At 45.5% G+C, this 12,562-nt stretch overlaps 1 protein-coding gene across 2 annotated transcripts in view; it reads right to left on the bottom strand.

Annotated features, from left to right (window-relative positions):
• LMNTD1 (lamin tail domain containing 1) overlaps positions 1–12,562 on the bottom strand; it is a 2,112,860-nt gene that overhangs the window by 935,267 nt on the left and 1,165,031 nt on the right. For both annotated transcript variants that reach the window (XM_069628478.1, XM_069628479.1), the window contains exon 8: positions 12,379–12,480. In XM_069628478.1, the coding sequence (XP_069484579.1) occupies positions 12,379–12,480 (102 nt within the window). The remainder of the gene's footprint in view (positions 1–12,378; positions 12,481–12,562) is intronic.

Raw genomic sequence — 12,562 nt, 5'->3', positions numbered from 1 at the left:
GGACATACATCTATTTTCAAAATTATTTGAAACGCCTCCCATCTACACTAGCCTATGTATTAATGCTGTTTGATGTGGAACCAGCCAACATTGATGTGTCATTTTTGTGGTTAGGCAAAGAGCATTGGGTTTGAGGGTTGGGCAAAGTTACATCTGACTGCACTTTTGCACAGACCACAGGGGGTATAGGACTGGGCACCATGCCCCAGTGAAGCCAGATGCACTAAATGAATCTCCTCGGCAGAGGAAGGGGCCCTTCTGCCCACACCTATTGCAGATTTCATGAACTTATGTAACCATACCATCAAACAAAGGCCTCTTAGCAGGTGTGGGCACAACTCTCGCAGAGTGCTGCACTTAACGTTGGAGGAAAACGTGCCTTACTGGATCCCATAGTGTTGGAATTGAAATAATATTATGCCTCCTATCGCAGTAATTGAATGTTTATTGGCCTACGCCAAGTTGTCTAAAATATCATGTAAATAGACTCCGCGGCAAGGTCTTGACCTTAACGAAAAGTAATGTAAGTCACCATCTTGGATTTAGCCGCCATTTTAGGTTCTCTTGTAATGTGGAAGTCGCCCTGAACATCAAAATGGAGGCTGAATGACATTCTGAGTGAGATTCTGGCCGTTGTGACCTCCGCACACACGAATAATTAATATGCCTGCAGGCCACTTGTCGGGGTCGCAAACTGAGACCTTGTCCTATTACTGACCTATGTGTAAATGAACAACTGTATCAGCGGAACTGATCAAAATGCATACATTATAGGATTGACCTGGCAAGGAACCCTAGGCCTGATCCCAAGAATGGTTAACCCGCGAGGGGGTTGGCCAAGGGCTGGATAAAGGATATAAAAGCCCAAGTATTCCAATGTACGGTGTCTCTACTAATGCATCGAACCCTCGTTGAAGTTCGTTACGTTACTCTGAGAGCCGAATAGCTATCCGTTTGTCAATTGACTTTGGTAACTGTTGTAGCTTTTAAATAAAGCACTTGTATGTCCTTTGTAACCTGTGTTGGTGTGTTTCTTTTTGGGCTTCCCAGCCTCATATCAATTTTTATGTTTTCACAGTTGGCGCCGAATAGGGACCCTCAAGATTGATGCCGGATCATTGAAGGTTGACGCAGACTATCGAACCGGGATCGGACGGTGTGATTCTGCGGGCCCGACCGAACGAGACGCGATACCTCGGCAGCGCTGCACGATCCGATCCTTGGACGATAGTCGTGTGGTCTGACACAGCATCTTGACGAGGGTCCATTTTTGAGGCAGGCAGATTTGTCGAAACCACCAAACACAAGGTAAAATTCGTTAGGTAAGTTCTTTGATAAACTGTACGGGCCTCCTCAGGTTTTGTCAGGTGCAGTCGTGACCCGGCTCTTAATTTAACCCTGACAATTTGAATTTGGCGTAGTGTATCTGCAGACACAATTATTGACCAGGTAACACCAATTTTTTGTGAAATGCCTGGGAAATTGTCTAGCTGCTTTAGGGCTCTGTTCTGCAGAGATCGACAATTTTTGGAATTTAGCCGCCCGGCACCACAGGAGGGGTTGCCGGCATGTACTATGTACTGTAAGTATGGCATTGGTAGTATAGTATTTAATGATATTTGGCACAGACAGACCAGACATGCCTCCGAATTCCAGTGGCCAATCAATGGCAGTTTTGAGATCTCCCGTATTGAATACCTAGAATCGGTCTTGCTAAAAAAGAAGGCTAGACCTGCAGCCTTTGATGTTTTACAGAATTGGAAAAAAGAAGCGTTGCAGCAGCTTAAAAGTAGGGATAAACATGCACGCCGTCATAAAACAAATGCCGAAAAAGCGTTGTTATATGATAAAAAAAAACATTCAGAATCAGTTAAAAATATGGATAGGGCTTTTTCACTTGGAATCCAGAAAATTTACCCCTCTAAAGATTTTCATGTTTCTGAAGAATTTATTGAAAAATTGTTAAACGAACGCAGGCCTGGTGCCTCTGCGCCACCTCCGTATGATCCTTTCTTGGGTGCTCTGCCCATTCCTGCTGTTGCTCCTGCCGTTATTCCTGTTCCCCCTGTACAACCTATTGTTCCTATTCCTCTAGTTGTTGTTCCTCCACCTATCGCACCGCCCCTTCCTCCTGCGCCGATAGTTGTACCTTTATTAAATTTACCTGCACCTCCGCTCCCGAGTGGTCCCGTAGTCACTCGTAATACTGTTTCTGCAGATAAGAAACAGAAATTGTTTGCATGGGCTAAGCACTGTATGGAGAAAGGTGATCAAGTTAATGTTTTTTCCACATTATCTAATTTGAACAGTTTTCCCGAGAAAAATGTTTTTATCGAAGGCTTGGGGACTCATTTATGTGTGATGTGGGGTAGATTACAAATTTCGGATCTTCCACAAGGGGTGAGAGATCTAAATGCTTTGGCACTTTCGAGGGACACAGAGCAGAAAGTATATGGTCATGTTGAAAGATTGTTTGAGTATAGGAAGGACTTTGAAAAGTCACGAGATGAGGATGGCGAAGACGATAGTATGTATGTACAGAAACGGTTCATTCCGTGTCGTAGATCGGCACCTGAGGAAGTACGAATTTGTACCAAAGATGCGATTCGATGGATCTCGGATTCATCGATTCCGCCAGATGAAGTATATGACACGTATAGTCAGTATACAGTAGAAATGCAAAGAAAGGTAATTCAGGTAATGGTACAGTACCTGCAAGAAGAATGTGTAAGAAAGAAGGTTAGTTGCCCCATAGAATTGTTGGGGATTTGTAAAAGGGCTTTTTCGCCCGACATTTCTTCGGCTGCCTTAGCGCTCGACCTGGCTCTGTTGCTTAGTAAGCGGCCGGAGGTACCTATATCTCAGTTGCCTATGAGAGAGTTTCCTCCGACCTTCGTCCCAAAGGTTGAGATTCCCGCCAACGCTGGGACTGGTGCACCCGCTGTGGATATCCCTGCACATTATGTATCACAATTCGTTCACGTCCCGTTTTCACGACAGGAAGTGAACACTATTAGACAATCAGTTCCCGATATCAGGAAAAACCAGACGGGGTTTTACAAAGAGATAGAGTCCGTCTTGCAGTCCTCTGTGTTCACCTTAAGTGATATTGACTTGCTATTCCCTGTACTCCTACCCGTAGATGTATGGAAGCAGGTTCGGACAATAGACGATGTGCCAGGGTTGGGAGATACGTGGGCTAATATGATTAGGATTGATGGGGAAAGACCAGCAGGTGAGAAACCACCACAGGTAATACTTACTTTGCCTGATAGAATTGTCGCAAAATTAAAAACTATAATTCCAGAGAAAATAATTATTTGGGACAAGCTTACGGCCTGTGTTCAAGGGAAAACTGAAGGCGCCACCAAATTCTTTAACAGATTCGAGCAGGTATTTTCTGACTTCAGTGGGCAGGATTTGGGTACAGAGTCTGGGAAAAGGTTGTTTGTGGACAAATTTGTACGTGGATTGTTGCCCGACATCCAGTCACAGATTATGTCCTCTGAGAGCGCTTGGCAGGCAAACCAGTATTATGAGAACCGTGTTAATAATGAGAAGGAGAAAATAGAAAAGAGGAAAGGAGATTTGAAAACCAAAGTATTATTACAACAAATTGTTAGAAACCCCAGAGGAGGCACGACACAGATTAGAGGTCAGTATCTCCCAAAAGGAAATGCTCCTTTGGGTTCTGTGAATATTAATCAATGTGCTTATTGCCGCCAGGAAGGTCATTGGCGAGCACAGTGCCCCGTCCTTCGACAAAGGTCAAACAGTGCATTTGGGAGTATGGGTAGACGACCTAGGGGCCGCTCTGGAGCAGGGGGCCCTGATAGAGGTCAGTTTTTGCAAGATCCTCAGCAACCTTTTTCACGGGAAAATCAGACCTCGAGTGTGGACTCGAGGAACATATTTGATCACCCTTCTGCTGCCTACCTTTCTGAAGGGCTTCCTTCCGACGATAATCTATTTCATTAGGACTGCCCGAAGCAGGGTTTGGAACCTTCACCTATTCCCGTTAATCAGAAAGGCCCCTACGTTGAATTATTAGTAGGGAATAGGAAACACCAGTTTTTGATAGACACTGGAGCACAGAAGTGCTCCATTGATCATTCTCAGGTTCCAAACATTCCACTGTCAGGGCAAACAAATGTTTCCGTAGGGTTTTCTGGTATACCAATTGTCTGTCCGGTTTCTTCACCGGTGTCTGTTTCTTTGGGTCCCTTTACGGACCATTGACCTTTTCTTCTGACTTCGAACTGTGGAGAGAATTTGCTGGGGTTGAATTTGTTAAAGAAATTGAATGCAGTAATTCATTGTTCCTCTGATGGAGTACGGCTGACGGTTTCACCACAGCAACTTCCTAATTCTCAGTTTCTGATTCGACCTTTACCTCCTGAGTTTAGCATTGTCCCGGAATGTTTATGGGCGGTTGACGACAATGATGTCGGGGTACTATAGATTGAGCCCGTAAAAATAGTTTTGAAACATGGAGTTAAACTGCCACGCAGTATAAAATATCAGTTGAGGGCGAGCGTGCTTTGAAATGCATTGTCTCCGATTTTGTGCATCGTGGGGTGATCGAGGAGATTACAGGTAGTTTGTGTAACAGTCCGATCTTGCCTGTATATAAGAAAGGCGACAATGCAATCCCATACCGGTTCATAATTGATCTTCGTGCTATTAACAGAGTTGTCGCCCCACAATTTCCAATCGTGCCTGATGTAACGACGATATTGACAATGATCCCTGCTACGGCTACGCACTTCAGTGTTGTGGATTTAAAAAAATGCTTTCTTTAGCATTCCTATAGATAAGGAAAGTAGATATTTGTTTGCGTTTACCTTGGGGGGACGCTCATTTACATTTACTAGGGCACCTCAAGGGTATACTGAAAGTCCATGCATTTATAGTAGAGCTTTGAAAGAACAGCTCGACACCCTTGAATTGCCACATACTTGTACACTGCTTCAATATGTTGATGATTTGCTCTTGACTGCAGACGCTGAAAGTGCTTGTAAAGAAGGCACTATACTGTTGCTTGTTCATCTAGCCAAAAATGGTCATAAAGCTTCGCTCAAAAAATTTCAATATTGTTGTCAGGAGGTCGCCTATTTAGGCTACCTCCTGTCAAAGGAGGGGAGAAGATTGACACCTGAAAGAATAAAACACATTTCTGGCATGTCTGTTCCAAATACACAGAAGGAAGTCAGAGCCTTAATAGGTATGGCTTCTTACTGTAGGTTGTGGATCCCGAACTTTTCGCTAGTTATAAAACCAATGTTGGCTTTGACGAAGAAGGGCATTTCTCTGCCACTGCCATGGAAATCGGAACATCAACGATCATTTGAGCTTCTCAAAACCGCGTTATGCTCTGCACCGGTTCTGGGTACTCCAAATTATAATAAGGCCTTTGTGTTATTTGTGCATGAATGTGATGGATGTGCTTTGGCTGTGTTAACACAGGAACACGGAGGGAAGAATAGGCTGTGCGGCTACTACTCCTCTGCCCTTGATCCTGTCACATGCGCTTTGCCAAGATGTTTGCGAGCTGTCGCTGCTGCTGCCGCGTCTGTAAAACAGAGTGAGGGAATGGTCCTAGGCCATGATTTGATTTTGATGGTACCTCACTCTGTAGATATCCTATTGAACAAAACCCAAACGCAACACCTCACCTCTGCACGGTTAACAAGGTATGAATTAATTCTGTTTGCCCCTCACATTCAAATTAAGAGGTGTTGTGTTCTTAATCCGGCGGAACTCTTACCTTTCCCGCAAAACACTGTTTGCGGTGACGAAGAATTACATGACTGTCTGTATACCACTGAACAAGAAACGAAGGGAAGGATAGATCTTATAGATACTCCTTAGGACAATGCAGAAGGGGAGCTGTTTTGTGATGGCTCCTGCTTCAAACTTTCAGATGGTACATCTACAGCTGCTTACGCAGTTACTACATTGAGTAAAGTTGTTGAAACTAAGAGAATTTTGCATAACTCCGCGCAGGCCGCAGAGATTATAGCATTGACCCGAGCTTGAGGAACTCTCCGAAGGGCGTATAGTAAATATATATACGGATAGTCAGTACGCCTTTGGGGTGGCTCACAACTTTGGGAGGCTCTGGTCGGAAAGAGGGTTCCTGACCTCACATGGGACCAAGATTCAGCATGGCCCCTTGATAGTGCAATTGCTCTCGGCACTCTCGCTCCCTAGGCAGTTAGCGATCATGAAATGTGCAGCACATCGTAAGGTCATAGATGATGTGGGAAAAGGGAACGCCTTTGCGGACCTGATAGCCAGGCAAACGGCCACAGACCTTAGCACAGACATGTATGCGCTAAGAGAAACAAAAGATGCCTATGTAATGGATGAAGGTATTGGGTCTGTGCGGGATTTTTAAACTGATGCTACAGTAGAAGAATCTAAAAGATGGGCCGAAGGAATGGGGAAACTAGATGATGATGGGTGTTGGGTGGATACATCTGAAGGAAAATGGTTGCTCCCTGATTCATATGTACTGGCAATGGTTACGATGGCACACGGTCCTACACATGTGTGTGCTCAGCAGATCACAAAAATGTTAGAACAAGTTTGGGTGAATAACAAGATTATGGAGACTGCAAAACGTCATGTTCGGAACTGCATGATCTGCTTACAGCACAATGTGGGTAAGGGGACAGTAACTCCAAGGGGAAGCTTTGGGCCCCCTTCTGTTCCCTTCGAGGTCATTCACTTTGATTTTATTGAGATGGAACGGTGTAACAATCTGAAATATATTCTTGTAATTATTTGTGCCTTTAGTAAATGGGTCGAGGCTTTTCCCGTTAAAGATGCTACCGCCATGACCACTGCAAAGATTATGGTAAAAGAATTCTTTCCTCGATTTGGGGTCTCCCAAAACCTAAAGCCCTGAGAGAGGTGGAAAATGTATTGCTTGTAGACTACTGTAACCAGTTAACTAAAAACCTGTATTTCATTTATCACCAGGTATATTCAGCTTTACCTGTACGGTTCACGGGCCCAGGACACGATATACAGCCTGGAAGTTGGGTCCTAGTGAAGGCCTACGAAAGGTCTTCCTGTCTCGCTCCTCGTTGGAAGGGACCCTACCAGGTGCTGTTGGTCACCCGGACAGCAGTGCGGGTGGCTGGGAAGAAACACTGGATCCACGTGACGCATGTCAAGAAACTTCCTCACCCGACGCCACACGTTACAGAAGAAGCAGATCCCCTCGCTGATGCTACAGTCCCTGATCTTGGAGTAGCAAACAGCGCTGTGAGTGCGTCAGAGAATTTCTCTGAGCCCGTGGAGCTTGGGGAACAGTCCATTTCGTCTCCGCACTCTTTTGAAAAATCACTTCCGGAAAACACTGTTTCAAGTTCTGCGACTTCCGTCGCCTCCGATACGTCGCTTCCCTCAGGAAGTGACGACACCTTATTTTCGGATCAAACAATCTTGGGTACCACCAGGTACAACCTTCGACAAAGAAAATAGAACTACGGCACAGTTTTTTTCGTGCATTTGGGAAAGAGTAGTGATTGAAAGTTTCCTTTTGTATAAGAAAGTTTCTGTTGAACAACAGGAAGAAAAAGGGATTCTGCTGGCTAGGGTTGGGAAGGACTAAGAAATCGCGCGACCGTAGCGTCGCCAGCAACGAACATTGGGGTTGTCGATTGAGGAACTGCAATGCCTGCCACCTCCACTGCTGCTCCCCGCACTGGACTTGTGAATAAGGGGGGGGTGACCAATTTCGACAATGAACAATGTGCCTGGGCCCCGAAAACGTATTGCTGTGTTTTGATAATAATTGTTATTTTTGCAATTACTGCTGTAGGACTCTGGTACTTTGAAGAAATCTATCCTCTAAAACCTTTACTACCGACCGAGATTGTACCAACTGCTTTGACTCCCTCTGTACACCTTCACACTCTGTCCCCTAGAGACTCCCAACATAGACAAAAGTATCATAATAACACTCTAATGATGGTAATGAATGCAACGCATGCCATTTTTAATAAGAGTAATTGTTGGATTTGCACTCATTTACCGCAACATGGGAACAAGGGACTAGGATGGTATATTCACCCTTTACCTTTAACGACTGCTTGCTATGCCTCTCTTAGAGCACTATTCTTTGGCCGTTTGAATGATAGCATCTCAGGGAACTTTGATGGAACTAATTTGAATGATTTCGAGAAACGTGAATTAACTCCCCTGGGATGCTCGCTTTTTGCAAATAGAAGTAAACCTAATGTTGCTTCTATTAGGCCGTCTGATAAACTGTCTCTTCCTTTTCAAACTTTAATTTCCTTTAAAATGGCTCCGATAGGCAATAAGGACGCCGTGCCTCCTTCTTACTCTATAAATCATAGCCCTGATTCGGTCCCCTTTTGTGTACAAAGAAATGGCACTCGGCCAATGGGAGATTTCGAAGGTTGTATGAACATTGTAAATTTGACTGGAGAAAAAAGGCCTCTGTATGTAGGGGGGCCTGTTTATTTTGTTTGTGGTAGTTTAGCATTTCCCTGGTTGCCCAAGGATTGGCAGGGAACCTGTTATTTAGGAATCCTGTCACCCAGTGTATTTGTAGCTAGTACATTGGAGGTTTCTAAGGCTCGCCCACGGTGGGACAAGAATGGAGATACCCCTGGGCAAGTATTGGGAGATATAGCAAAATCAGTTGTGCCCTTTTGGGGACAAATAACAAACTCTAAGAACATTAGGGGATTAGCAAGGGTACTGGAGAGAACGATCAACCGGACCACGGACATACTCTACAATATGACATTAGAACAAAAAGCAATAAGATTGGTAGCACTCCAAAATCGGATGGCATTAGATGTCATTCTGGCAGAACGAGGTGGAGTATGCAAATTGGTGGGGTCCGCTTGCTGTGTTTTCGTACCAGATTCCTCGCCGACAATTTTTAAAGCAATACAGAACTTGCATATTCTTAGTTCTGAAGTACATATCCCTGTAGGAGATTGGAATCTTAGCACCTGGTTCTGGGATTCTTTACGATCTTGGGGTGTCATGCTGTTTGCAAGGAGATTCCCTTGGAGTCTGAGAAGCCAATGGCAACTCCGCCGCCATTGATTGTTCCATTTTTTTCCCCATTTCCTGTTGCTACGCTCTAGTCTTTTCCCGGCCTCTTCCTGGTTTCGCTCTTAACCACGCCTCTTTGTTTTGCCCGGCGCATTGCAACTGAAGCTTTCACGCTCCGTTTCGCAAGCGCTCGCTCTCCAGTTCCTTGCTCGCTGCTTGGCCGGTCTTTTGCCAGTTATATTCCCTTTCTGCCTTCTTTCTTAGCTTTTCTCTTTCTGTTGCCCTTTCCCGGTGCCTTGGTTCTCCTCTTTTGTGCTTACCTTCTTCCATGCCTACCTGTTTCCTTACCCTTTCTTTACGGGTCTATTATCCTTCCTCCGTTCTGACCTCTTACTTTCTCTCTCCTTTTCGGTCTCCGCTTCCATTCTTCCTCTTCCCGGTCTACCGCCGCTCTTCCGGCATTCCACTCTTACCTTTTCCCCTCCCAGCTAGGCATTCACGTGATCCTCTGCGGTCTCTGCGATCCTCTGCAACCCGGAACATCCTCTCCTTCGGATACCTGGAAAAGCAACGTGTCTGGTTAACCTTGCTCCACAACAAGATCGAAATACAAATGAGAGGTTTTTTTTAGCATACGCTTTTTTCCTCTTCTACGGCTTCAGCGGAAAGGGTGTCCCTTGTTTCCCTGGTTTACTAGGGGGAACAGGGTGGCTTCTAACCGCGGAAGACCATATCTCTTCTCAAAAAAGAAATCCACAAGAAAAAAGGGGCGAAGACGCGAGGAGTCTACAGAAGAATCAGGTGAGGAGGAGTGGGTTCTGCATAAAGACAATTCTGGTTCCGACGAATTGAGTGATCAGCCTGACATTCATGATATGGGGTTGGAAGGTGCTTTCTGTTATTCTGGTTATTTTGGGGATCCTGCTATTCCTTTGTTGCTGTTTTCAATGTCTTCCGAGTATATGTGGAATGCTAGGGGGATGTTGTGCCCAAGCAGTGAGCACAATAGGGCATAGAATGTATTGCCCCAGATACAGCATCCAAAGAGTTTGTGTTACAAGAGGTTCTGATGAACGACCTAATGGCTATAGATATTACAGACAATGATTTGGGATGTATGGATGACAATACATGGAGTTATTCGCAAAAGTATTAGAAATGATATTAGCACTTGGCATAGGCCAAAAGGAGGGTCTGTTGGAATTGAAATAATATTATGCCTCCTATCGTAGTAATTGAATGTGTATTGGCCTACGCCAAGTTGTCTAAAATATCATGTAAATAGACTCCGCGGCAAGGTCTTGACCTTAACGAAAAGTAATGTAAGTCGCCATCTTGGATTTAGCCGCCATTTTAGGTTCTCTTGTAATGTGGAAGTCGCCCTGAACATCAAAATGGAGGCTGAATGACATTCTGAGTGAGATTCTGGCCGTTGTGACCTCCGCACACACGAATAATTAATATGCCTGCAGGCCACTTGTCGGGGTCGCGAACTGAGACCTTGTCCTATTACTGACCTATGTGTAAATGGACAACTGTATCAGCGGAACTGATCAAAATGCATACATTATAGGATTGACCTGGCAAGGAACCCTAGGCCTGATCCCAAGAATGGTTAACCCGCAAGGGGGTTGGCCAAGGGCTGGATAAAGGATATAAAAGCCCAAGTATTCCAATGTACGGTCTCTCTACTAATCCATCGAACCCTCGTTGAAGTTTGTTACGTTACTCTGAGAGCCGAATAGCTATCCGTTTGTCAATTGACTTTGGTAACTGTTGTAGCTTTTAAATAAAGCACTTGTATGTCCTTTGTAACCTGTGTTGGTGTGTTTCTTTTTGGGCTTCCCAGCCTCATATCAATTTTTATATTTTCACAATAGACTCAGGGCCACAGGGGTGTTGCTAGGTCTGCAAAGGATCCAGGGCTATGCTAATGTCAGGACTGTTGGGACTCGGGGCTAGCTATAGCCTTTTGGTTGTAGCCTCTGAGCTTCTATCCGGGGCTACAACCACAAAAGACCCAGGGCTACAGCCCCCTCAGCCCCCCCTAGCAACGCCTCTGCAGCTCTGCAGGGCCAGTTCTAAATCAAGGCAAGTTTAGGTGGCTGACTACGAGACCACCAAGCGAGGGAAGCCATTTTGCCACTTCAAGCAGAAACAACATCTTCTGAGCAGGTGGTTTGAACATGACTCGTACGGGAGAGGTTGTGGTTGAGGTTGTCTAGCAAATTGGCTACCAAAGAAAACCCAGACACAATGGTAAGCTAGGACCATTTCTTTGTGCTCGGGCTCCAAATTAGCAGCCTAGAAGTCCTACTAAGTCTTTGTGTTAGGGTGACCAGACGTCCGGGTTTTCCCGGGACAGTCTGGGGAAATCACCCGACGTCGTTTTTTTATTTTATAAACCACGTCTGGGGTTTTGCCTACCGTCCCTTTTTTTGCCAGGACCCGATTTCGTAATCCCGAAATCGGGTCCTGGCGCAACTCTTCCTGTGCGAATGGGGGCGTGAAATGCTTTTCATGCCCATTTCCTCCCCGGCGCTCTCCTCCAATGAGAGGAGTGTGCCTGTTACCACACCGCCCCACCCCCCAGCCCCCGCAACGGTCCGCGACATAGAAGTAGGACTAAAGTTTTACTTTCGTCCTACTTCTATTTCTATGGCCCGTCCCGGGTTTTTGTTTTTTAAATCTGATCACCCTACTTTGTGTGCAGCCCTGAAGGGCGATGGATGGAAGGGTTGGAATAATTCAAAAACACTGGCATTGATCTGGCCAACAGCTAAACAATTGCTTTTAGGTCTGCAATGTCATTACAGAAAGGGAAATACCACGTGCAAATCGCGCTTGGCACCACCTCAAAAGGGGCAGCTTAGCCCAGCCAAATTGCAAGGTCACATTCCGTCTGTATGAGAGCGCCTGCACCCATGGCCCAGATGTGTGGGTGCCCCCACGCCAGATCTTCGACCTGCTATAATCCCCTTTCTCCGCAGCAGCATGCACACTACCTTAGCATGCCTATATATGTATCCTGGTCGGATTTCATTTGCCATTTCACTAAAATATATCCCAGTTTTTAACGACAAAGTTCACACATTTTTTTGGCTCGAAAAAGGCAACAAAGTCCGCAAAAAGTTAAAAGAAATGAAATACTTTTCCGTGCGCGAGAGGCAATTAATTGCCGACGAATACCCGTCGGTTCTTTTCTGAGAAACAATGAGGCATATTATTCATAAGGCCGGGGAACATGAAATGGAACTCTCCATCTGTGGCCGCTAAGAGCACCCTTTGTGGCGACGCGAGGGCGCCATTAGCGGTTACACGACGGGCACTGACCTCGAGCCTGGCCTCGAGAGACCGGATCTGCTGCAGGCTCCGTATGTGCTCCAGCTCCAGCTTATCAATGAATGCGCCGTTGTTCGCCTCTTCCGACAGGAGCTGTTGAACGACACAAGGACATTTTATAAGTGCCAGACTGATCCATGAGATGGCAGAGCTTTTCTTCATCTTGCCACAACTT

This window comes from Ambystoma mexicanum, chromosome 12, assembly GCF_040938575.1.
Source record: "Ambystoma mexicanum isolate Mex_15411 chromosome 12, UKY_AmexF1_1, whole genome shotgun sequence".
Classification (NCBI taxonomy): Eukaryota; Metazoa; Chordata; class Amphibia; order Caudata; family Ambystomatidae; genus Ambystoma; species Ambystoma mexicanum.
The sequence above is the reverse complement of the archived record's forward strand: the minus strand, read 5'-3'. Positions and strand labels throughout refer to the sequence as shown.